The sequence below is a fragment of the Bos indicus x Bos taurus genome, chromosome 14, assembly GCF_003369695.1.
Source record: "Bos indicus x Bos taurus breed Angus x Brahman F1 hybrid chromosome 14, Bos_hybrid_MaternalHap_v2.0, whole genome shotgun sequence".
NCBI lineage: Eukaryota > Metazoa > Chordata > Mammalia > Artiodactyla > Bovidae > Bos > Bos indicus x Bos taurus.
Genome location: NC_040089.1, coordinates 880,652 through 906,198, shown reverse-complemented (window position 1 = coordinate 906,198; position 25,547 = coordinate 880,652). Strand labels below are relative to the sequence as shown.

At 66.6% G+C, this 25,547-nt stretch overlaps 1 protein-coding gene across 1 annotated transcript; it reads right to left on the bottom strand.

Moving 5' to 3' along the window:
* Positions 1-2,596: 2,596 nt before the first annotated feature.
* Positions 2,597-25,278, bottom strand: EPPK1 (epiplakin 1). Its single transcript, XM_027560341.1, has 2 exons — positions 25,197-25,278; positions 2,597-20,916 (listed from the first exon to the last, which is right to left on the bottom strand). The coding sequence occupies exon 2, from the start codon at positions 20,880-20,882 to the stop codon at positions 2,793-2,795; it is 18,090 nt and encodes a 6,029-aa protein (XP_027416142.1). The 5' UTR covers positions 20,883-20,916; positions 25,197-25,278; the 3' UTR covers positions 2,597-2,792.
* Positions 25,279-25,547: the final 269 nt, after the last annotated feature.

The window sequence follows — 25,547 nt, the reverse complement described above, 5'->3', positions numbered from 1 at the left end:
GCATACAGGTTTCTCAAGAGGCAGGTCAGGTGGTCTGGTATTCCCATCTCTTTCAGAATTTTCCACAGTTTATTGTGATCCACACAGTCAGAGGCTTTGTCATGGTCATTAAGCAAAAATAGATGTTTTTCTGGAACTCTTTTGCCTTTCCCATGATCCAGTGGATGTTAGCAATTTGATCTCTGGTTCCTCTGCCTTTTCTAAAACCAGCTTGAACATCTGGAAGTTCACGGTTCACATATTGCTGAAGACTGGCTTGGAGAATTTTGAGGATTACTTTACTAACATGTGAGATGAGTGCAATTGTGCGGTAGTTTGAGCATTCTTTGGCATTGCCTTTCTTTGGAATTGAAATGAAAACTGACCTTTTCCAGTCCCGTGGCCACTGCTGAGTTTTCCAAATTTGCTGGCATATTGAGTGCAGCATTTTCACAGCATCATCTTTGAGGATTTGAAACAGCTCAGCTGGAATTCCGTCACCTCCACTAGCTTTGTTTGCAGTGATGCTTCCTAAGGTCCACTTGACTTCACATTCCAGACGTCAGGATTTAGGTGAGGGATCACACCATCATGATTATCTGGGTCATGAAGATCTGTTTTGTACAGTTCTGTGTTCAAATTGCCAACATCCGCTGGATCATGGAAAAAGCAAGAGAGTTCCAGAAAAATATCTATTTCTGCTTTATTGACTATGCCAAAGCCTTTGACTGTGTGGATCACAATCAACTGTGGAAAATTCTGAAAGAGATGGGAACACCAGACCACCTGAGGCCTGCCTCTTGAGAAATCTGTATGCAGGTCACGAAGCAACAGTTAGAACTGGACATGGAACAACAGACTGGTTCCAAATAGGAAAAGGAGTACGTCAAGGCTGTATATTGTCACCCTGCTTATTTAACTTCTATGCAGAGTACATCATGAGAAACGTTGGACTGGAAGAAACACAAGCTGGAATCAAGATTGCTGGGAGAAATATCAATAACCTCAGATATGCAGATGACACCACCCTTATGGCAGAAAGTGAAAAAGAACTAAAAAGCCTCTTGGTGAAAGTGAAAGTGGAGAGTGAAAAAGTTGGCTTAAAGCTCAACATTCAGAAAACTAAGATCATGGCATCCGGTCCCATCACTTCATGGGAAATAGATGGGGAAACAGTGGAAACAGTGTCAGACTTTCTTTTTTGGGGCTCCAAAATCACCGCAGATGGTGACTGCAGCCATGAAATTAAAAGACGCTTGCTCCTTGGAAGGAAAGTTATGACCAACCTAGATAGCATATTCAAAAGCAGAGACATTAGTTTGCCAACAAAATTTGTCTAGTCAAGGCTATGGTTTTTCCTGTGGTCATGTATGGATGTGAGAGTTGGACTGTGAAGAAGGCTGAGTGCCGAAGAATTGATGCTTTTGAACTGTGGTGCTGGAGAAGACTCTTGAGAGTCCCTTGGACTGCAAGGAGATCCAACCAGTCCATTCTGAAGGAGATCAGCCCTGGGATTTCTTTGGAAGGAATGACGCTAAAGAGGAAACTCCAGTACTTTGGCCACCTCATGCGAAGAGTTGACTCATTGGAAAAGACTCTGATGCTGGGAGGGATTGGGGGCAGGAGGAGAAGGGGACGACAGAGGATGAGATGGCTGGATGGCATCACTGACTCGATGGATGTGAGTCTGAGTGAACTCCGGGAGTTGGTGATGGACAAGGAGGCCTGGCGTGCTTGGATTCATGGGGTTGCAAAGAGTCGGACACGACTGAGCGACTGAACAGAACTGAACTGAACTGTTTATTCTTACCACTTCTTAATATCTTCTGCTTCTGTTAGGTTCATACCCTTTCCGTCCTTTATTGAGCCCATCATTGCAAGAAATGTTCCCTTGGTAGCTCCAATTTTCTTGAAATCTCTAGTCTCTCCCGTTCTATTGTTTTCCCCTATTTCTTTGCACTGATCACTGAGGAAGGAAGTGATCATGGATCACTGTAAAGGCCACACCATCAAACAAATTTGATGAGGAGAACGCACAGGGGGTCAGGCTAACAGGGACAGTGGCATCAAGTGACAGAATGAGCCCAGCCTCTGCAAAGCACAGCATTACCATGGAAAACCAGGGCAGGAGGACAGCAAACTGAGAGCCACGAGCATTCACTAAAGCAAGAAATTGACAAAAAATGATTTAGTCAAACCAGAAAATAAAAAACAATCAACATGAAGAAGCCATTTAGATGAAATGGGATTTTAACGAATCATGCGTAGCCTCTACTGTGGTAAAAAGTGAAAGTGAAGTCGCTCAGTCGTGTGAGCTCTTTGCAACCTCGAGGACTATAGACTAACAGGCTTCTCCAACCATGGGATTTTCCAGGTAAGAGTATCAAATTGGTTGCCATTTCCTTCTTCAGGGGATCTTCCCCATCTAGGGATTGAACCTGGGTCTTCCACATTACGGAGAGACGTTTTTACCATATGAGCCACCAGGGAAACCCCATCTACCACGATAAATACAGGTAAGAAGGAGAGAACCCTTGATTCGAAATAAGCTAGATTCTATACAGATTTCACAGAAGAAATTTCAAAGATCGGTAAATTAAAAACTGAACAGAAAAAATAGACGATGAAGGTTATGACTTTAATGGAAATAGACAAATATAAGAGATTACAATCAAAACAAGGTGAAACACAGGAACGTAATTAACATGAAAATAAAATATAATGAATTGAGATATCACGAGAAAAATTTAAAAACAAATTGGAATCAATAATTAAACAGAAGAAAAAAAATTTCTCAGGACGATGAATAATCATTATACAGTGAGAGAAAGAAATAAGAGCCCCGTTTCAGGGTCACGAGTAGCCCTTTGGAGCAGCTGCACGTACGTGAGGTTCTCGTGGGTGTTGGGGTCGAAGAAGCCCTTGGTGTCGTCGCTGGGGTCCTCCAGCACGCGGTTCATCTCCTCGTCGAAGTAGCCGCGCTGGTAGGCCACGTCCACGGGCACGCGGTGGCTGTGCACGGGGTCGATGACGCCGCCCGTGGCGATCTGGGCCTCCAGCAGGCGGATGCCGTGCTCGCGCACGATGAGGTCCTTCTTCATGGCCTGGAAGAGGGAGATCTGCTGCCCGGTGTAGGGGTCGGTGTAGCCGGTGACCGCGCGCTCGGCCGACAGCAGCTTCTCCTGGAGCTCGCCGCCCACCACGCCCGCGGCCACCGCCTCCTCCACGGACAGCTTCTGGTTGCGCACGGGGTCGATGACGAAGCCCGTGGCCGCCTGCGCCTCCAGCAGCACCAGGGCCGTGCCCGGCCGCAGGACGCCCTTCCACATGGCCTGGTAGATGCTCATCTTCTCCTGGCGCCCGGGCTCGTCCTTGGCGGGGACCAGCACGCCCGCGATGCAGCTGGTGCCCTCCAGGTAGCGCTTCACCGAGTCCATCTCCGTCACCTCCTGCAGGGTCTTGGTGCCCTGGGCCAGGTCCCGCAGGGTCTCGGGGCCCAGGATCCCGGACGTGTGCAGCTCGGAGGCCGACACCTGGCGCCTCAGGCCCCGGAAGGACACCTTGCTCAGCCGCTCCTCCGTCTCCTCGATGAGCTGGGTGAGGACGGCGACCAGGGCGGGCAGGGCCAGGGCGCCGGCCGCGTGCTGGGCCAGCAGCTCGTCCCGCCGGGCCTGGCTCAGGTAGGAGGAGAAGAGGACCTCCCACACGGAGACGCGCCGGCCCTGGAACCGCCCGACGCGCACCTCCATGGTGGCGGCGCGCAGGGCCTGCTCCTGCAGGGCCCTGGCGGCGTCCTCGGCGTCCTGGCCGGAGGAGGGTCCCGCGTCGGCCCCCTCGCCCGGCCCCTGGGGCCCGGGCTCCGGCTGCCCGGAGGCTCCGCCCCCTTGGGAGGGGGCCGCCTCAGCCTCCTCGATGATGGTGGTCAGCCTGCGGGTCAGGGCGGGCAGGCCCAGCGTCCCCGCCCCGAACTCGGCCAGCAGCTGCTCCCGCGTGGCGGCGCTCACGTAGCCGGAGGCCAGCACGTCCCACACGGGCACCGCGGGCCCCCGCAGGCGGCCCACCCGGACCTCCATGGTGGCGGCACGCAGCGCCCCCCGAGGGTCCGGGGCGCCGGGGCGCGCGGCCTCGGCCTCGGCCTCGGCCAGCAGCGAGACGAGGGCGGCGCCCACCTCCTGCGCGGTCAGCGAGCCCGCCCGGTACCGGCGCAGCAGGTCCTGCCGCTGACTCTCGGACACCTCGCGGTAGAAGAGGAGCTCCCACACGGAGACGCGCTGGCCCCGCGGGGGGCCGGCGCCCAGCGTCACGCGGGTGTCGCGCAGGGCGGCGCGCAGCTCCTCGCCCAGCTGGTGGAGGGCGGAGCCCCGGCCGGCCAGCTGCAGCATGTAGAGCCCCGTGTCGGGGTCGCGCACGCAGCGCCGCAGCAGCTGCACGTACGTGAGGTTCTCGTGGGTGTTGGGGTCGAAGAAGCCCTTGGTGTCGTCGCTGGGGTCCTCCAGCACGCGGTTCATCTCCTCGTCGAAGTAGCCGCGCTGGTAGGCCACGTCCACGGGCACGCGGTGGCTGTGCACGGGGTCGATGACGCCGCCCGTGGCGATCTGGGCCTCCAGCAGGCGGATGCCGTGCTCGCGCACGATGAGGTCCTTCTTCATGGCCTGGAAGAGGGAGATCTGCTGCCCGGTGTAGGGGTCGGTGTAGCCGGTGACCGCGCGCTCGGCCGACAGCAGCTTCTCCTGGAGCTCGCCGCCCACCACGCCCGCGGCCACCGCCTCCTCCACGGACAGCTTCTGGTTGCGCACGGGGTCGATGACGAAGCCCGTGGCCGCCTGCGCCTCCAGCAGCACCAGGGCCGTGCCCGGCCGCAGGACGCCCTTCCACATGGCCTGGTAGATGCTCATCTTCTCCTGGCGCCCGGGCTCGTCCTTGGCGGGGACCAGCACGCCCGCGATGCAGCTGGTGCCCTCCAGGTAGCGCTTCACCGAGTCCATCTCCGTCACCTCCTGCAGGGTCTTGGTGCCCTGGGCCAGGTCCCGCAGGGTCTCGGGGCCCAGGATCCCGGACGTGTGCAGCTCGGAGGCCGACACCTGGCGCCTCAGGCCCCGGAAGGACACCTTGCTCAGCCGCTCCTCCGTCTCCTCGATGAGCTGGGTGAGGACGGCGACCAGGGCGGGCAGGGCCAGGGCGCCGGCCGCGTGCTGGGCCAGCAGCTCGTCCCGCCGGGCCTGGCTCAGGTAGGAGGAGAAGAGGACCTCCCACACGGAGACGCGCCGGCCCTGGAACCGCCCGACGCGCACCTCCATGGTGGCGGCGCGCAGGGCCTGCTCCTGCAGGGCCCTGGCGGCGTCCTCGGCGTCCTGGCCGGAGGAGGGTCCCGCGTCGGCCCCCTCGCCCGGCCCCTGGGGCCCGGGCTCCGGCTGCCCGGAGGCTCCGCCCCCTTGGGAGGGGGCCGCCTCAGCCTCCTCGATGATGGTGGTCAGCCTGCGGGTCAGGGCGGGCAGGCCCAGCGTCCCCGCCCCGAACTCGGCCAGCAGCTGCTCCCGCGTGGCGGCGCTCACGTAGCCGGAGGCCAGCACGTCCCACACGGGCACCGCGGGCCCCCGCAGGCGGCCCACCCGGACCTCCATGGTGGCGGCACGCAGCGCCCCCCGAGGGTCCGGGGCGCCGGGGCGCGCGGCCTCGGCCTCGGCCTCGGCCAGCAGCGAGACGAGGGCGGCGCCCACCTCCTGCGCGGTCAGCGAGCCCGCCCGGTACCGGCGCAGCAGGTCCTGCCGCTGACTCTCGGACACCTCGCGGTAGAAGAGGAGCTCCCACACGGAGACGCGCTGGCCCCGCGGGGGGCCGGCGCCCAGCGTCACGCGGGTGTCGCGCAGGGCGGCGCGCAGCTCCTCGCCCAGCTGGTGGAGGGCGGAGCCCCGGCCGGCCAGCTGCAGCATGTAGAGCCCCGTGTCGGGGTCGCGCACGCAGCGCCGCAGCAGCTGCACGTACGTGAGGTTCTCGTGGGTGTTGGGGTCGAAGAAGCCCTTGGTGTCGTCGCTGGGGTCCTCCAGCACGCGGTTCATCTCCTCGTCGAAGTAGCCGCGCTGGTAGGCCACGTCCACGGGCACGCGGTGGCTGTGCACGGGGTCGATGACGCCGCCCGTGGCGATCTGGGCCTCCAGCAGGCGGATGCCGTGCTCGCGCACGATGAGGTCCTTCTTCATGGCCTGGAAGAGGGAGATCTGCTGCCCGGTGTAGGGGTCGGTGTAGCCGGTGACCGCGCGCTCGGCCGACAGCAGCTTCTCCTGGAGCTCGCCGCCCACCACGCCCGCGGCCACCGCCTCCTCCACGGACAGCTTCTGGTTGCGCACGGGGTCGATGACGAAGCCCGTGGCCGCCTGCGCCTCCAGCAGCACCAGGGCCGTGCCCGGCCGCAGGACGCCCTTCCACATGGCCTGGTAGATGCTCATCTTCTCCTGGCGCCCGGGCTCGTCCTTGGCGGGGACCAGCACGCCCGCGATGCAGCTGGTGCCCTCCAGGTAGCGCTTCACCGAGTCCATCTCCGTCACCTCCTGCAGGGTCTTGGTGCCCTGGGCCAGGTCCCGCAGGGTCTCGGGGCCCAGGATCCCGGACGTGTGCAGCTCGGAGGCCGACACCTGGCGCCTCAGGCCCCGGAAGGACACCTTGCTCAGCCGCTCCTCCGTCTCCTCGATGAGCTGGGTGAGGACGGCGACCAGGGCGGGCAGGGCCAGGGCGCCGGCCGCGTGCTGGGCCAGCAGCTCGTCCCGCCGGGCCTGGCTCAGGTAGGAGGAGAAGAGGACCTCCCACACGGAGACGCGCCGGCCCTGGAACCGCCCGACGCGCACCTCCATGGTGGCGGCGCGCAGGGCCTGCTCCTGCAGGGCCCTGGCGGCGTCCTCGGCGTCCTGGCCGGAGGAGGGTCCCGCGTCGGCCCCCTCGCCCGGCCCCTGGGGCCCGGGCTCCGGCTGCCCGGAGGCTCCGCCCCCTTGGGAGGGGGCCGCCTCAGCCTCCTCGATGATGGTGGTCAGCCTGCGGGTCAGGGCGGGCAGGCCCAGCGTCCCCGCCCCGAACTCGGCCAGCAGCTGCTCCCGCGTGGCGGCGCTCACGTAGCCGGAGGCCAGCACGTCCCACACGGGCACCGCGGGCCCCCGCAGGCGGCCCACCCGGACCTCCATGGTGGCGGCACGCAGCGCCCCCCGAGGGTCCGGGGCGCCGGGGCGCGCGGCCTCGGCCTCGGCCTCGGCCAGCAGCGAGACGAGGGCGGCGCCCACCTCCTGCGCGGTCAGCGAGCCCGCCCGGTACCGGCGCAGCAGGTCCTGCCGCTGACTCTCGGACACCTCGCGGTAGAAGAGGAGCTCCCACACGGAGACGCGCTGGCCCCGCGGGGGGCCGGCGCCCAGCGTCACGCGGGTGTCGCGCAGGGCGGCGCGCAGCTCCTCGCCCAGCTGGTGGAGGGCGGAGCCCCGGCCGGCCAGCTGCAGCATGTAGAGCCCCGTGTCGGGGTCGCGCACGCAGCGCCGCAGCAGCTGCACGTACGTGAGGTTCTCGTGGGTGTTGGGGTCGAAGAAGCCCTTGGTGTCGTCGCTGGGGTCCTCCAGCACGCGGTTCATCTCCTCGTCGAAGTAGCCGCGCTGGTAGGCCACGTCCACGGGCACGCGGTGGCTGTGCACGGGGTCGATGACGCCGCCCGTGGCGATCTGGGCCTCCAGCAGGCGGATGCCGTGCTCGCGCACGATGAGGTCCTTCTTCATGGCCTGGAAGAGGGAGATCTGCTGCCCGGTGTAGGGGTCGGTGTAGCCGGTGACCGCGCGCTCGGCCGACAGCAGCTTCTCCTGGAGCTCGCCGCCCACCACGCCCGCGGCCACCGCCTCCTCCACGGACAGCTTCTGGTTGCGCACGGGGTCGATGACGAAGCCCGTGGCCGCCTGCGCCTCCAGCAGCACCAGGGCCGTGCCCGGCCGCAGGACGCCCTTCCACATGGCCTGGTAGATGCTCATCTTCTCCTGGCGCCCGGGCTCGTCCTTGGCGGGGACCAGCACGCCCGCGATGCAGCTGGTGCCCTCCAGGTAGCGCTTCACCGAGTCCATCTCCGTCACCTCCTGCAGGGTCTTGGTGCCCTGGGCCAGGTCCCGCAGGGTCTCGGGGCCCAGGATCCCGGACGTGTGCAGCTCGGAGGCCGACACCTGGCGCCTCAGGCCCCGGAAGGACACCTTGCTCAGCCGCTCCTCCGTCTCCTCGATGAGCTGGGTGAGGACGGCGACCAGGGCGGGCAGGGCCAGGGCGCCGGCCGCGTGCTGGGCCAGCAGCTCGTCCCGCCGGGCCTGGCTCAGGTAGGAGGAGAAGAGGACCTCCCACACGGAGACGCGCCGGCCCTGGAACCGCCCGACGCGCACCTCCATGGTGGCGGCGCGCAGGGCCTGCTCCTGCAGGGCCCTGGCGGCGTCCTCGGCGTCCTGGCCGGAGGAGGGTCCCGCGTCGGCCCCCTCGCCCGGCCCCTGGGGCCCGGGCTCCGGCTGCCCGGAGGCTCCGCCCCCTTGGGAGGGGGCCGCCTCAGCCTCCTCGATGATGGTGGTCAGCCTGCGGGTCAGGGCGGGCAGGCCCAGCGTCCCCGCCCCGAACTCGGCCAGCAGCTGCTCCCGCGTGGCGGCGCTCACGTAGCCGGAGGCCAGCACGTCCCACACGGGCACCGCGGGCCCCCGCAGGCGGCCCACCCGGACCTCCATGGTGGCGGCACGCAGCGCCCCCCGAGGGTCCGGGGCGCCGGGGCGCGCGGCCTCGGCCTCGGCCTCGGCCAGCAGCGAGACGAGGGCGGCGCCCACCTCCTGCGCGGTCAGCGAGCCCGCCCGGTACCGGCGCAGCAGGTCCTGCCGCTGACTCTCGGACACCTCGCGGTAGAAGAGGAGCTCCCACACGGAGACGCGCTGGCCCCGCGGGGGGCCGGCGCCCAGCGTCACGCGGGTGTCGCGCAGGGCGGCGCGCAGCTCCTCGCCCAGCTGGTGGAGGGCGGAGCCCCGGCCGGCCAGCTGCAGCATGTAGAGCCCCGTGTCGGGGTCGCGCACGCAGCGCCGCAGCAGCTGCACGTACGTGAGGTTCTCGTGGGTGTTGGGGTCGAAGAAGCCCTTGGTGTCGTCGCTGGGGTCCTCCAGCACGCGGTTCATCTCCTCGTCGAAGTAGCCGCGCTGGTAGGCCACGTCCACGGGCACGCGGTGGCTGTGCACGGGGTCGATGACGCCGCCCGTGGCGATCTGGGCCTCCAGCAGGCGGATGCCGTGCTCGCGCACGATGAGGTCCTTCTTCATGGCCTGGAAGAGGGAGATCTGCTGCCCGGTGTAGGGGTCGGTGTAGCCGGTGACCGCGCGCTCGGCCGACAGCAGCTTCTCCTGGAGCTCGCCGCCCACCACGCCCGCGGCCACCGCCTCCTCCACGGACAGCTTCTGGTTGCGCACGGGGTCGATGACGAAGCCCGTGGCCGCCTGCGCCTCCAGCAGCACCAGGGCCGTGCCCGGCCGCAGGACGCCCTTCCACATGGCCTGGTAGATGCTCATCTTCTCCTGGCGCCCGGGCTCGTCCTTGGCGGGGACCAGCACGCCCGCGATGCAGCTGGTGCCCTCCAGGTAGCGCTTCACCGAGTCCATCTCCGTCACCTCCTGCAGGGTCTTGGTGCCCTGGGCCAGGTCCCGCAGGGTCTCGGGGCCCAGGATCCCGGACGTGTGCAGCTCGGAGGCCGACACCTGGCGCCTCAGGCCCCGGAAGGACACCTTGCTCAGCCGCTCCTCCGTCTCCTCGATGAGCTGGGTGAGGACGGCGACCAGGGCGGGCAGGGCCAGGGCGCCGGCCGCGTGCTGGGCCAGCAGCTCGTCCCGCCGGGCCTGGCTCAGGTAGGAGGAGAAGAGGACCTCCCACACGGAGACGCGCCGGCCCTGGAACCGCCCGACGCGCACCTCCATGGTGGCGGCGCGCAGGGCCTGCTCCTGCAGGGCCCTGGCGGCGTCCTCGGCGTCCTGGCCGGAGGAGGGTCCCGCGTCGGCCCCCTCGCCCGGCCCCTGGGGCCCGGGCTCCGGCTGCCCGGAGGCTCCGCCCCCTTGGGAGGGGGCCGCCTCAGCCTCCTCGATGATGGTGGTCAGCCTGCGGGTCAGGGCGGGCAGGCCCAGCGTCCCCGCCCCGAACTCGGCCAGCAGCTGCTCCCGCGTGGCGGCGCTCACGTAGCCGGAGGCCAGCACGTCCCACACGGGCACCGCGGGCCCCCGCAGGCGGCCCACCCGGACCTCCATGGTGGCGGCACGCAGCGCCCCCCGAGGGTCCGGGGCGCCGGGGCGCGCGGCCTCGGCCTCGGCCTCGGCCAGCAGCGAGACGAGGGCGGCGCCCACCTCCTGCGCGGTCAGCGAGCCCGCCCGGTACCGGCGCAGCAGGTCCTGCCGCTGACTCTCGGACACCTCGCGGTAGAAGAGGAGCTCCCACACGGAGACGCGCTGGCCCCGCGGGGGGCCGGCGCCCAGCGTCACGCGGGTGTCGCGCAGGGCGGCGCGCAGCTCCTCGCCCAGCTGGTGGAGGGCGGAGCCCCGGCCGGCCAGCTGCAGCATGTAGAGCCCCGTGTCGGGGTCGCGCACGCAGCGCCGCAGCAGCTGCACGTACGTGAGGTTCTCGTGGGTGTTGGGGTCGAAGAAGCCCTTGGTGTCGTCGCTGGGGTCCTCCAGCACGCGGTTCATCTCCTCGTCGAAGTAGCCGCGCTGGTAGGCCACGTCCACGGGCACGCGGTGGCTGTGCACGGGGTCGATGACGCCGCCCGTGGCGATCTGGGCCTCCAGCAGGCGGATGCCGTGCTCGCGCACGATGAGGTCCTTCTTCATGGCCTGGAAGAGGGAGATCTGCTGCCCGGTGTAGGGGTCGGTGTAGCCGGTGACCGCGCGCTCGGCCGACAGCAGCTTCTCCTGGAGCTCGCCGCCCACCACGCCCGCGGCCACCGCCTCCTCCACGGACAGCTTCTGGTTGCGCACGGGGTCGATGACGAAGCCCGTGGCCGCCTGCGCCTCCAGCAGCACCAGGGCCGTGCCCGGCCGCAGGACGCCCTTCCACATGGCCTGGTAGATGCTCATCTTCTCCTGGCGCCCGGGCTCGTCCTTGGCGGGGACCAGCACGCCCGCGATGCAGCTGGTGCCCTCCAGGTAGCGCTTCACCGAGTCCATCTCCGTCACCTCCTGCAGGGTCTTGGTGCCCTGGGCCAGGTCCCGCAGGGTCTCGGGGCCCAGGATCCCGGACGTGTGCAGCTCGGAGGCCGACACCTGGCGCCTCAGGCCCCGGAAGGACACCTTGCTCAGCCGCTCCTCCGTCTCCTCGATGAGCTGGGTGAGGACGGCGACCAGGGCGGGCAGGGCCAGGGCGCCGGCCGCGTGCTGGGCCAGCAGCTCGTCCCGCCGGGCCTGGCTCAGGTAGGAGGAGAAGAGGACCTCCCACACGGAGACGCGCCGGCCCTGGAACCGCCCGACGCGCACCTCCATGGTGGCGGCGCGCAGGGCCTGCTCCTGCAGGGCCCTGGCGGCGTCCTCGGCGTCCTGGCCGGAGGAGGGTCCCGCGTCGGCCCCCTCGCCCGGCCCCTGGGGCCCGGGCTCCGGCTGCCCGGAGGCTCCGCCCCCTTGGGAGGGGGCCGCCTCAGCCTCCTCGATGATGGTGGTCAGCCTGCGGGTCAGGGCGGGCAGGCCCAGCGTCCCCGCCCCGAACTCGGCCAGCAGCTGCTCCCGCGTGGCGGCGCTCACGTAGCCGGAGGCCAGCACGTCCCACACGGGCACCGCGGGCCCCCGCAGGCGGCCCACCCGGACCTCCATGGTGGCGGCACGCAGCGCCCCCCGAGGGTCCGGGGCGCCGGGGCGCGCGGCCTCGGCCTCGGCCTCGGCCAGCAGCGAGACGAGGGCGGCGCCCACCTCCTGCGCGGTCAGCGAGCCCGCCCGGTACCGGCGCAGCAGGTCCTGCCGCTGACTCTCGGACACCTCGCGGTAGAAGAGGAGCTCCCACACGGAGACGCGCTGGCCCCGCGGGGGGCCGGCGCCCAGCGTCACGCGGGTGTCGCGCAGGGCGGCGCGCAGCTCCTCGCCCAGCTGGTGGAGGGCGGAGCCCCGGCCGGCCAGCTGCAGCATGTAGAGCCCCGTGTCGGGGTCGCGCACGCAGCGCCGCAGCAGCTGCACGTACGTGAGGTTCTCGTGGGTGTTGGGGTCGAAGAAGCCCTTGGTGTCGTCGCTGGGGTCCTCCAGCACGCGGTTCATCTCCTCGTCGAAGTAGCCGCGCTGGTAGGCCACGTCCACGGGCACGCGGTGGCTGTGCACGGGGTCGATGACGCCGCCCGTGGCGATCTGGGCCTCCAGCAGGCGGATGCCGTGCTCGCGCACGATGAGGTCCTTCTTCATGGCCTGGAAGAGGGAGATCTGCTGCCCGGTGTAGGGGTCGGTGTAGCCGGTGACCGCGCGCTCGGCCGACAGCAGCTTCTCCTGGAGCTCGCCGCCCACCACGCCCGCGGCCACCGCCTCCTCCACGGACAGCTTCTGGTTGCGCACGGGGTCGATGACGAAGCCCGTGGCCGCCTGCGCCTCCAGCAGCACCAGGGCCGTGCCCGGCCGCAGGACGCCCTTCCACATGGCCTGGTAGATGCTCATCTTCTCCTGGCGCCCGGGCTCGTCCTTGGCGGGGACCAGCACGCCCGCGATGCAGCTGGTGCCCTCCAGGTAGCGCTTCACCGAGTCCATCTCCGTCACCTCCTGCAGGGTCTTGGTGCCCTGGGCCAGGTCCCGCAGGGTCTCGGGGCCCAGGATCCCGGACGTGTGCAGCTCGGAGGCCGACACCTGGCGCCTCAGGCCCCGGAAGGACACCTTGCTCAGCCGCTCCTCCGTCTCCTCGATGAGCTGGGTGAGGACGGCGACCAGGGCGGGCAGGGCCAGGGCGCCGGCCGCGTGCTGGGCCAGCAGCTCGTCCCGCCGGGCCTGGCTCAGGTAGGAGGAGAAGAGGACCTCCCACACGGAGACGCGCCGGCCCTGGAACCGCCCGACGCGCACCTCCATGGTGGCGGCGCGCAGGGCCTGCTCCTGCAGGGCCCTGGCGGCGTCCTCGGCGTCCTGGCCGGAGGAGGGTCCCGCGTCGGCCCCCTCGCCCGGCCCCTGGGGCCCGGGCTCCGGCTGCCCGGAGGCTCCGCCCCCTTGGGAGGGGGCCGCCTCAGCCTCCTCGATGATGGTGGTCAGCCTGCGGGTCAGGGCGGGCAGGCCCAGCGTCCCCGCCCCGAACTCGGCCAGCAGCTGCTCCCGCGTGGCGGCGCTCACGTAGCCGGAGGCCAGCACGTCCCACACGGGCACCGCGGGCCCCCGCAGGCGGCCCACCCGGACCTCCATGGTGGCGGCACGCAGCGCCCCCCGAGGGTCCGGGGCGCCGGGGCGCGCGGCCTCGGCCTCGGCCTCGGCCAGCAGCGAGACGAGGGCGGCGCCCACCTCCTGCGCGGTCAGCGAGCCCGCCCGGTACCGGCGCAGCAGGTCCTGCCGCTGACTCTCGGACACCTCGCGGTAGAAGAGGAGCTCCCACACGGAGACGCGCTGGCCCCGCGGGGGGCCGGCGCCCAGCGTCACGCGGGTGTCGCGCAGGGCGGCGCGCAGCTCCTCGCCCAGCTGGTGGAGGGCGGAGCCCCGGCCGGCCAGCTGCAGCATGTAGAGCCCCGTGTCGGGGTCGCGCACGCAGCGCCGCAGCAGCTGCACGTACGTGAGGTTCTCGTGGGTGTTGGGGTCGAAGAAGCCCTTGGTGTCGTCGCTGGGGTCCTCCAGCACGCGGTTCATCTCCTCGTCGAAGTAGCCGCGCTGGTAGGCCACGTCCACGGGCACGCGGTGGCTGTGCACGGGGTCGATGACGCCGCCCGTGGCGATCTGGGCCTCCAGCAGGCGGATGCCGTGCTCGCGCACGATGAGGTCCTTCTTCATGGCCTGGAAGAGGGAGATCTGCTGCCCGGTGTAGGGGTCGGTGTAGCCGGTGACCGCGCGCTCGGCCGACAGCAGCTTCTCCTGGAGCTCGCCGCCCACCACGCCCGCGGCCACCGCCTCCTCCACGGACAGCTTCTGGTTGCGCACGGGGTCGATGACGAAGCCCGTGGCCGCCTGCGCCTCCAGCAGCACCAGGGCCGTGCCCGGCCGCAGGACGCCCTTCCACATGGCCTGGTAGATGCTCATCTTCTCCTGGCGCCCGGGCTCGTCCTTGGCGGGGACCAGCACGCCCGCGATGCATCCGGTGCCCTCTAGGTAGCGCCTCACTGCCTCAGTCTTTGTGATGGCATCTACGGAGGCCTGCCCGGACTCCAGGGCCTGTAGCGTCTCCTTCGTGATGATGGATGAAGTCAGCAGTTCAGAGGCTGTGATCTGTTTCCTGATTCCTCTGAACCATAGCTGTTTAGTGTTCTTTTCCTTTTCACTGATTATCTCAAAGATCACTTTTACCACCTTTTCTAATGCATGTGCTGTGTCTGTCTTGTATTTTCGTACTAACTCCAGTTTTTTGTTCTCCGTCACATATTCAGAGTTCAGCAATTCCCAGACTGACGGCCTCTGTCCTTTAAACCGCCCCACTCTGACGTCTACCCGCTCAGCCTCAAGCGCTCGTCTGGTGTCCTCATCGATGAACTGTGATTCCAGTTCATGCTCGAGCACTGGGAACAGAGCCCAGCCCGTCTTCTCATCTCGGCGGCTCCTCTCCTGCAGTTCCTGGTAAGTCACCTTCTCCTGAGTGTTGGGATCCACAAACCGTTTATTCATGCACTTCTGCTCTGCCACCAGTGGGTATGTGTCCTGGTCCAGACATCCGCGTCTGTAGGCAGCATCCAGTGGAAGCCGGTGGTGGTGCTGGGGGTCCACGATGCCCCCCGTGGCCATCTGCACCTCGAGCAGTCTGAGTGCCAACTCCCGTTTCACCAGCTTCCTCTGCATTGCCTGGAACAAGGACATGGTGTGTCCTGTGTCCGGGTCTGTGTATCCCCTGGCGGCCTTCTCAGCATTTAGGAGTCTCTCCTGCATTTCCTCACCCACCAGGCCAGCGGCCACAGCCTCATCCACGGAGAGCCTCTTGTGGCTGTGGGGGTCCAGCAGGAACCCTGTGGCTGCCTGAGCCTCCAGCAGCTGGGCTGCAAATCCCATGGGGATGAGCCCTTTCCTGCTGGCCTCGTAGAAGCTCAGCACCTCACGGGTGGAGGGCGTGGTTAGCCCTGCAATGCAGCCGCTGCCTTCCAAGTAGACCTTTACGTGCGGCAGGCGGCGGAGGTCCTGTCCCCCGGTTCCCTCGTGTAGCGCATCCAGTGTCTTCTTATCAATGATTCCTGAGTTGAACAGCTCTGCAGCTGTCACCTCTCCTCCAATGGCTGCCAGCCTGATGCCCTTGTTTCGCTGTTCTGTTTCTTCGACCGTTGTGGTGATGACCTTCAGCAGCTGCTCTAAGCTGACATCCCTGGCTTTGTACCCCTGGACAAGCTCTTTCTTCCTTTCCTCTGTGAAGTACGGCGAGGACAGCAGGTCCCAGAAGGAGACCACCTGCTGGGCAAACATGCCCACGTGCATTTTGGTAGTTTTTGACCGCAGGGCTTGCCTTGTGGCTTCATCGATGTACACGTAGGTTTCTCCTTTCTTTACGACTTGCAGCATGTAGAGCCCTGTCTCGGGGTCCTCCACGCAGCGCTCCAGCAGCTGCATGTACGTGAGGTTCTCGTGCGTGTTGGGGTCGAAGAAGCCCTTGGTGTCATCGCTGGGGTCCTCCAGCACGCGGTTCATCTCCTCGTCGAAGTAGCCACGCTGGTAGGCCACGTCCACGGGCACGCGGTGGCTGTGCACGGGATCGATGATGCCGCCCGTGGCGATCTGGGCCTCCAGCAGGCGGATGCCGTGCTCGCGCACTATGAGGTCCTTCTTCATGGCCTGGAAGAGGGAGATCTGTTCCCCGGTATAGGGGTCGGTGTAGCCGGTGACCGCACGCTCAGCCGACAGCAGCTTCTGGTAGGTTTCCCTGCCAAACATCCCTGCCGCAAATGCCTCCTGCACAGTCAGCTTCCGGTTCTCCACAGGGTCAATGAGGAAGCCAGTGGCCGCCTGCGCCTCCAGCAGCACCAGGGCCGTGCCCGGCCGCAGGACGTTTCTTCTCAGAGCTTCTGAGATGCTCATCTTCTCCCTGGTGTCCTGGATGAGGACCCCAGCGATGAAGCTGCCCCCTTCCAAGTACTGCCGCACACGGTCCATCTCCGCCACCTCCTGCACGGTCTTCTTCCCTTGACTCAGCTCATCCAGCGTCTTCCTGTCGATCAGCTGGGACCTGAACAGGTCGTTGGCTGACAGCTGCTTCCGGAGACCCCTGAAAGTGGCCTGTGAGGGCTGCCTTTCTGAGGCCTCAACCAGGGTGGTGACTGCAGTGACCACCTGCCGCAGGGCCGTGGCCCTCCCAGACTGGCAGAGTGCTGCCAGCTCCCGCCGCTTGCGGAGCCCTACATACTCTGAATGCAGCAGGTCCCAGAGTGAGATGTTGAGCCCTCTGAACCTCCCTGCCCCAACTGGCACCTTCATGGCCCTCAGGGCCACTGCTGTGTGGTCATCCACCTCTAGCACCATGTCCTGGGAGAGTGGCAGCAGCCACAAGCCAGTGTCGGCGTCCAGGACACAGCGCTCCTTGAGCTGTCCGTAGGTCACCTTGTCCTGTGTGCCAGGGTCGAAGAAGAATTTGCTGTCCTCATCCATTGAGGTTAGCATCCTGCTTGTCTGCTCATCCAGGAGGCCGAGCCTGCAGGCTGCCGCCTGGGGCAGGTGCACCCTGTGGACAGGGTCCACCACACCCCCTGTGGCCAGCTGCGCCTGCAGGAGCGGGAGGCCCTCGCTCCAAGGCACGAGCCCCTTTTCCACTGCCTGCCACAGTGAGAGGGAGCCTCCCGAGCAGGGGTCCGTGTACCCAGCCACTGCTTTCTCAACCAGCTGGAGCCGCTCACTCAGAGCCCCAGCCACCAGGCCAGCCTTGACTGCCTCCTCCACCGACAGTCTCTGGTTGGTCAAAGGATCCACAAGAGAGCCAGACGCCACCTGGGCCTCCAGTAGTCTCTGCCCCAGGCCAGCAGGCAGGAGGCCATCCCTCACAGCCTGGGCGATGCTCACTTTGGCCCCTGAGGGCTGCAGCAGCACCCCGGCCACACAGCCCGTGCCCCATAGGCAGGCCCGCACCGTTGGCTGCTCAGAGACCTCGGCAGGTGATTGCATGCCCCGTGCCAGTGCCTCCAGGGTCTCCCGGGTGATGACTCCAGCGTCCAGCAGCCAGACGGCGGGCACCCCACCGCAGGGGCCGGGCAGCATGACGCAGGCCCCTGCCAGGAGCTCCGCCTCCTGCACCTGCCTCCGCACAGCCGCCTGCAGCTGCTGTGTCGTGATCCTCCCCTCCCTGAAGTCCTCCAGGAAGCCCCTCCGCTGCTCCTCAGTGAAGTGGCAGGACTCCAGCAGCTCCCAGAGAGACGTGCCATCCTCAGCCCCCTGCGTGGCCTTCAGGGTCTCCTGCACCTGCTCATCTGTGGGGACAACAGGGGCACTTTCTGGCAGGGGCAAGAAGTGAAGGCCAGAGGCCTCGTCTTTTACACACTGCTCCAGAAGCTGGGCATAGCTGGTGTGTCCCTGGCCGTCAGGTGTGGGGAAGGTCTTTGAGTCAGACAAGGCCAACACCATCTCCTGGTCGATGTAGCCACGCTGCAAGGCCACGAGCATGGGGAGGTGGTGATGCCCAGTGGGGTCGATGACCCCGCCCGTGGCCACCTGGGCCTCCAAGAGGCGGATGGCCTGCTCCATGGGGACAAGGCCCTTCTTCATGGCCTGGAACAGGGACAGCAGCTTTCCAGAGAAGGGGTCTGGGAAGCCCTTGACAGCGCACTCAGCCCAGGTCAGCCTGCTGTAGAGCTCTGGCCCCACAAGCCCCCTGCACACAGCCTCATCCAAGGACATGGTCTCCAGACTGTGAGGGTCGGTCATGGTCCCCGTGGCTGCCTGGGCCTCCAGCAGGGCCAGGGCCACTCCTGGCCCCAGCAGCTTGTGCTTCATGGCCTGGTAGAGGCTGAGCCGCCGGGTGGAGGGCTGCAGGAGCACGCCACCCACAGCGCCCGAGCCGCACAGGAACCTGCGGATGCTCTCCGTGCAGAGCAGGGCCTCAGCGCTGAGCGTTCCCGCCAGCACGCAGTCCAGGACCTCCTGGTCTATGACGCCAGCCTCCCGGAGCTGGCAGGCAGTCACCCGGCCCCGCAGCATGGGGAGGGCGACGTCTGCCCGGCTTTCCACCTCCCTCTCCAGCAGCTTTGAAACCTCCTCCAGGGACACCTGGTGCCGCCGGAAGCTCTGTAGCAGCCACCGCCGGCGTGCCTCGCTGACATACTCTGAGTTGACCAACTCCCACGCGGACACTCTCTGTCCCCGGAACCGCCCGTGCTGCACCGACAGCAGCAGGCTCCGGAAGGCCTGCCGGGTGGCCTCATCTGCCAGCAGGGTCCGCGCACTTGTAAGTGGCAGCAGATAGAGCCCCGTGTTGGGGTCACGCACACAGCGCTCCAGCAGCTGCATATACGTGAGGTTCTCATGCGTGTTGGGGTCGAAGAAGCCCTTGGTGTCGTCACTGGGGTCGGCCAAGATCAGGTTCAGCGCCTCGTCGAAGTAGCCGCGCTGGTAGGCCACGTCCACGGGCACGCGGTGGCTGTGCACGGGGTCAATGATGCCGCCCGTGGCGATCTGGGCCTCCAGCAGGCGGATGCCGTGCTCGCGCACGATGAGGTCCTTCTTCATGGCCTGGAAGAGGGAGATCTGCTGCCCGGTGTAGGGGTCGGTGTAGCCGGTGACTGCACGCTCAGCCGACAGCAGCTTGGCAAACACCTCGGGCCCGATGATGCCAGCCCTCAGCGCCTCCTCCACTGAGTATCTCCTGTTCTCTTTGGGATCAATGATGAAGCCAGTGGCTGCCTGCGCCTCCAGGAGGATGAGCGCCGTGCCCGGCCTGAGTAGCCCCTTCCTGTAAGCCTCGTGGATGCTGAGAGGCTCCTGGGACCCAGGCAGCAGCAAGCCAGCGATGCAGCCAGTGCCTTGCAAGTACCTCTGCACCGAGTCCAGGTTGGCCACGTCCTGGGCTGTGGTCTGGCCACGTTCTAGCTGTTCATAAACATCCTGGCCGATGATCTCCGCTCTCAGCAGCTCTCCCGGAGTCACAGGGACCCTGAGCCCAGCAAAGGTGGTTCTGGCGGTGGCTGCAGCCTGCTCATGGGTGGCCCTCAGCACAGCCGCCAGCTCCTCCACTGAGAGGGCCCCGTCCCTGTGCTGCTGGGTCAGTGTCACCCTCTGCTCCATGGGGACTGCCTTGGAGAAGAGCAGCTCCCAGAGCGACACAGGCCGGCCCTGGAACCTGCCCACAGAGACAGTGGCCGTAGCAGCACTCAAGACCTGCCGGGTGCTGTGCTCGATGAACGGGGGTCCCCGGGGCTCCTCCCCAGGGCTCCCCACTGAGATGGGCAGGAACGCCAGCCCCGTCTCCAGGTCAGTGATGCAGCGGGCCAGCAGCTGCCCATAGCTGAGGCTCTCGTGCGTGCCGGGATCCAAGAAGCTGGCAGCCCTCGAGAGGTGCTCCTGAGTCTCTTTGTCCAGGCAGCCGAGGCGCAGGGCAGCCTCTACGGGCAGCCGGAGCCGGCGGGCAGGACACACTAGCCCGCCTGTGGCCAGCTGGGCATCCAGGAGCCTGAGTGCCAGAGGCCGGTCCACCAACTCCTTCTTCATGGCCTGGAAAAGGGGAACTCGGGTGCCGCTGAAGGGGTCATGGTAGCCCGTCACTGCCTGCTCTGCCACCTGGAGCTGCCTGTGCAGCTCCGGGCCAACCAGGCCTGCCCGAACCGCCTCGTCCACCCGCAGCTGCCGGCCAGTGGCTGGGTCCACCAGGGTGCAGGTGGCAGCCTGAGCCTCCAGGAGCAGAAGCATGGCACCTGTGGGAAGCAGATGCTCGGCCGCGGCCTGGAAGAAGCTCTTCTTGTGCCCTGCGGGCAGCAGGACGACCCCAGCCACACTGCCGGTGCCCTGCAGGTAACGCCGCACCTCGGCACGTGCACCCACATCTGGCACCACCAGCCGGCCCTCCCGCAGGCCTCGGGCCGTCTCCTCGTCCAAGACCCCCACCTCCAGCAGCTCAGCCAAGCTCACAGCCCCACCCAGGGTATGGAACGTGATCCTGAGGGGCAGCAGGGCCAGCCCCGTGCCGGGCGCCTGCACACACCTGCCCAGCAACTCCCGGTAGGGCAGCTGCTCCAGTGTGTTAGGGTCCAGGAAGCCCGGGGCGCTTGAGCCGGGCCCCAGTTCCGACAGCCCATGCCATGTCTCCTGGTCCAGGAGACCCTGCTGGCAGGCCAGCTCAGGGGCCACACGCACCCCACGGATGGGGTCCACCAGGCCCCCAGTGGCCAGCTGGGCCTCCAGCCAATTCCACCCCAGCGCCCTGTCTACCACCTCCTTCCCGATGGCCTGGAAGAGGGCCAGCTTCTGGCCCCCATAGGGATCAGGGTACCCAGTGGCTGCACGCTCAGCAGCCAGCAGCTTCTCCTTGAGCTCCAGGCCCACTAGGCCCTGCTGCAGGGCCTCAGACACAGGGAGCAGCTGGCCCTGCGTGGGGTCCACCAGGCCCCCTGTGGCTGCCTGGGCCTCCAGCAGAGCCAGCCCAAGCCCAGAGGGCAGGAGACCCTGCTTCATGGCAGCATAGAGACCCTGGGCCCGGCCCGAGGCCTCCACCCACACCCCAGCGATGCTCCTGGCCTGGGGTGCAGATGGGGCACCAGCTCCCAGCGCGGCCTTCATGGTCTTGGAGACAGCAGTCGGCCCGGTGCCACCGGTGACTAGGAGGTCGAGAGGAGAGGCGTGGCCATTCATCGTGCAGAACTCAGCGAGGACCCACTTCTGCTCCCTGCAGGGTGGAGAGCCTCCATTAGGGGCCCTGGGATGGCCCAGGCAGGTGGGAGGTCCACCCCGCACCCTAGACCTACCTCCGGTGCCACCAGCCCTTCTGAGGGAGGTAGGGCAGCCTCCAGTTTCACCCCTTCCTCTCGCCCTGGGGTCCCAGGAGGGGCTACAGGAGCACTAGGACCCCAGCGTAGCCTGGGGGTGTCGCGGGCTCCACCTTGTCCTACAGGCCACCCTCTGGCCACACCCTCATTCCGCTCCCCCGGGGGTCCCGGTATAGTGGCTTGGCCTCCCCCTCGGCCTCCAGACTCCTCCCGTCTCCTCCAGGGCCCGCCCCCGCCCTACCGCCCCTTAAGCAGGCTCCACTGCCTGTGCTCTTACCACTTCCCTGCCTGGCAACCCCTCCACAGCCTCCCCACCTCGACCCCCTGCTGCTCGGGCCTCTGCTCCCTCCTGGCTCACCACTGGGCTTCCCAGCCAGATCCCCATCCTCTGATCTGCCCTGGTCTCCCGCCTCAGCCTGCCAGCGTCCCCTGGCCCACGGCCGCTCTGTGCCCATGCCTTGCCTCAGCAGCCCAGGAGGACCCAGAGCTCACGCCGGGGTGCTGGTGCCATGGTGGGGCCAGGCTCGGGCCTCCCGGCCCTGTTGGCCCCTGGTCCGCTGCTTGGCGCCCTGCACCCCCACAGCCATCCCCCTCGGCCGACAGCTGTGGGCCCGGCCCCCAGAGCATCAGTGACCGGTGCCAACCCTTCTGCCCCACCACAACCACACACCTCCCTCCTCCACCCCCTGGCAGGTTACCTCTCCCCAGCAGGCACGTCCAAGACCTAACCAAGACCTAATCCCCAGCACCCGTGACTGTGACCTTATTTGGAAACGGGATCTTTGTAGATGTGATGGTGTTATAGGTTAGGGCACAGTTACACTGCAGGAGGCCTTAATCCCAACACGACAGTGTCCTCACGGGAGACAGATGTGGGGAGGATGCCCCGTGAGGGAGGCAGATGGGCCACGCAGCTTCAGGCCCCAGAAACAGCAAGCGCTGACGCGCGAATCCCAGACCCTGGCACCCTGACTGTGGGAGAGTAATCTGTGGTTTGAAGCCGCCCAGCCGCCCGGGGGCCAGTCCACACCTACGTTCCAAAGAACCACACCCTCAGTCCTGGGCCTGGTTACACCCATCCTCACCTCCTGACCAGCTGCCCAAAGCCCCTCACACCCTGGCCCACTCTGCAGGTGAGCTCGCTCAGGTGACCTCGGCTCCAGCCACCACACCAGACAGATGCATTTCAGATTCGACCTACCCGACCTCTGGGTCATCAGGCGTGGGGCCCCTCCTCCCTGGTGACATTTCCCCATTCACCCTGACCACAGCTAGAGCCCAGCCCGTCCAGCACCTCCTGAACACTGTGCCCAGTGGACTCACAAGGAGCCTCAAGCTCTGCGGTACCCCAGCGCCACTGCCTAGGAGCAGCTCCCCCGCCCCAGCCCTGCAGAGCTTGCACCCTAAGCTCTGCTCAGCCCCTCGTGCCCCACAGCTGGGCCCACCCCGGGGCAAAATCCTGTCCCCTTCCCTGCCTAGATGCTGGGCCCAGCCCCCAGCGGCACAGCAGCTGGTCTGCTGCCCTGAGTCTGAGTTTGTGCCAGGCCCAGGCAGACACGGAGGCCTGGCCTGGATCCTTGCTCCCTCGGCCGCTGCCACTGGCTAGTGTCCAAGAAGCACCGCCGAGGTCCAGCTCTCCTGAGGCAAGCAGGCCACGGAGGGCGGGTGCTCGGGGCGCAGTATCAGGCCTTCGAGAAGACGGGACAAAGGCCTCCGGTGCAGGCAGAGGAGAGTGGTTAAGATCCAGGCTTTAGGAAAGGTTATTAAGGGCTTCGAGTGACTGGGAGAACCCCGGGTCTCCACAGGCAGGGCCAGCTGAGGGGGCTCTGTGGTGAGGGGCTCCGAAGGCTCCGAGCCGCCCCAGCTCACAGGCCGGGTGCCACACAGGTCCAGGAACCAGGGATGTGCAAGAAGGGGGACCCCCCCAGCAGGGGAGTGGACCTCGCCACGGGAGGAGGGGCTGTAAGGCAGTGCTGGGCCCCAGTGCTGCAGGGGGCTCCTCCTGGCCCATCTGGCAGCAAAGGCCATGGCCAGAGAGGGAGACTCAGGGACAAGGGTGAGGGTGGGCAAGGGGAGCAGGAATGGGTCAGCGAGAGAAGACCGTGTGCCCCATGCCCCTGGCCCAACCCGCAGCAGCAGCATGACAGGCTCAGGGATCAGCCTCAGGATCGGTCTCAGGCCGGGATCGGTCCTCCATCTCCTACACGGCTTCCCAGGACGAGGAGTATGGCGCCTGGGCAGCGGGGTTCAAGGACATGGTGTGACGACAGTGCCCTCATCTCTTTCCCAGCACCGAGGGCCAGCCTGTCCCCCTGCCCCCAGCCTCCTCACCTCCTGCCCCAGGAGCCCCCTGAAGCTGATCCCTAAGCCTGTCATGCTGCCGGGAGCCCTGCTGCCTGCCTGCCCAGGGTCCTGCCCGCTCCTCCCGTACCGTGTGCCTCGCCCCGGGGCTGGCTTCAGACAGTGTGCGCTAGCCAGAGGGGCCCAGGAAACAGGGCTACAGGTGGCCAGAGCCGTGCCTGTCAGCTGCCATCTGGCAGGGACCAGGGTGGGAGAGAAGGGGGCACCTCACCACCCGCAAACGGGGGAGGGTTTCTGGGCCATGGGGTCAGGGGCAGCCGGGTGGGCCCTGCGGGCGGTGCTGTTGGGGGAGCATCAGCACCCAGAAAGGAGGCCCAGAGGAGCAAGGGGACCTCAGAGCACCGGGGCGGCTCTGGGAGGGAGGGGGCTGCGGCCTGCTGGCCACGGGGCCAGTCAGGCAGCTGGGTTAACTGCAGCTGGGCCGAGGCCTGCTTGGCCATCAATGACCTTGGGGCTGGTTCGAGCCCCCGGGTCCCTGATCAGGCAGGACGTGAGGAGTGGCCTGGGAGTGGGGGCCTGGAGTCTGAAGTGGGGACCTTGGGGAAGCAGCTGGACAGAGGGGTCCAGAGCTCAAGAGAGACAGATCTGGGTGCGTGAGGGGTGTCCGGGGCCTCAGGCAGACCAGTCTCAGGTGTCCTGGGGCGGTGGCCACCAGAGAAGTGGTGGCAGAAGGCATGGGTGGTCTTGCAGCTGGGGGAGGGGTTGATAGTGTCCCAGCACTGGAGCGGGAATCTGAGAGAAGGACCCCTTCTGGGGCTTCCTGGGCAGGCCCCTTTCAGGGGGCCCCAGGGGACAAGAAGTGAGAGGACAATTCCTGAGGAGGGTGGGGCCACGTCCCTGAGGGTGGTGCCCGCCCCCTAGGGCAGCACACCAGTCTGGGCTGGGGTCGCAGACAGGCTCGCTGGCTGTCCTCCTGAACCTGGGAAGGTTTAGTTGTTCAGTCATGTCTGACTCTTTTGTGACCCCGTGGACTGTAGCCCACCAGGCTCCTCTGTCCAGGGGATTCTCCAGGCAAGAATACTGGAGTGGGTTGCCTTTTCCTTCTCCAGAACCTGATAAGAGAACCAAATGGCCAGGTGCCCTGGGCTGGCACAGGGAGGCAGTGACCTTGGCTTTTGGCCTGCACAGTCAGCAGAGCCCGCCCACGTGCACTGGGTGCAGGGAGCAGAAATCAGTGGCCAGACGGAAGCCTGGAAGGGAGGCGAGGCACACCCCCCACCCCTGCCTCCTGAGGGCCTGGGGCTGGCCCCACGCAGGGGTCCCTGTGCCCACTCTCCCCAATGGCAAGGAGCTCCCTCCAAGGGTAAGTGCTGGCTTCCCTCACCCAGCACCGGGCCAGAAGCCCGTCCACCCTGTCAGTTTGTCCACCGGACTGCAGAGCGCCCTGGGCCCTCGGACTGACTGGCTCCAGCGGCAAACGCCCCCCGCCCTGCAAGGCAGGGGCCGGGCAGGAGGAACCAGACCTGCAGGGCCCCACCCAGGCGCGCACCAGTCCGGCCGGAAACCGCGGGACAGGCGAGACCCCTGCCCGGCGGGCCAAGTCTCCCACACCCATGCCGGAAACCTCAGCCTTCCCACCTGCGCCCCGAGCGCAGGGGCGGGGAACGGGGGGCCGACCGGCGGGACCCTACCACCCCCCACCCCGCCCAGCTCCCCGCCCAGCTCCCCGCCCACCAGGGCTAGTTGGGAGGGAGCCGGGCCTCAGCGCTCCGCTCTCCCGGATCCTGACCTCTTGGCCACCTCCAGGCGCATCGCGCCCCTACCCCAGCCCCTACAGGCCGGGGCGAGAGCCCCCCAAGGCGTGTGAGTGTAGGCCCACCTGCCCGGACGGCGCCGCAGCGTTCCGCTCGCAGTCCCTCAGCTCGCCGCGGTGCCCGCGCCGGGCGCCTCCCGCTTTAAACCCACGCAGGCCCCGCCCCCGGCTGCCCCACCCTGGTCTGGGGGTGGCGGGGGGGCACGCGGGGCTGCCCTCGGGCGGGGGCGCCCTTAGGGCGTGACCCGGGCCTGGAGTCCCGCGCGGGGCTGGCCGACGCCCCACGGGCGATCCCACCCGCCGCAGCCTGAGGGCGCCCTCGGTGGGGAGGGGGCGGCTGCCCCGCAGCCCCTTTCGACCCCTCCCCTGGAGTCACGGGGAAGGAACGCAGCGGCAGCAGCGAGCAGGGTGCGCCGC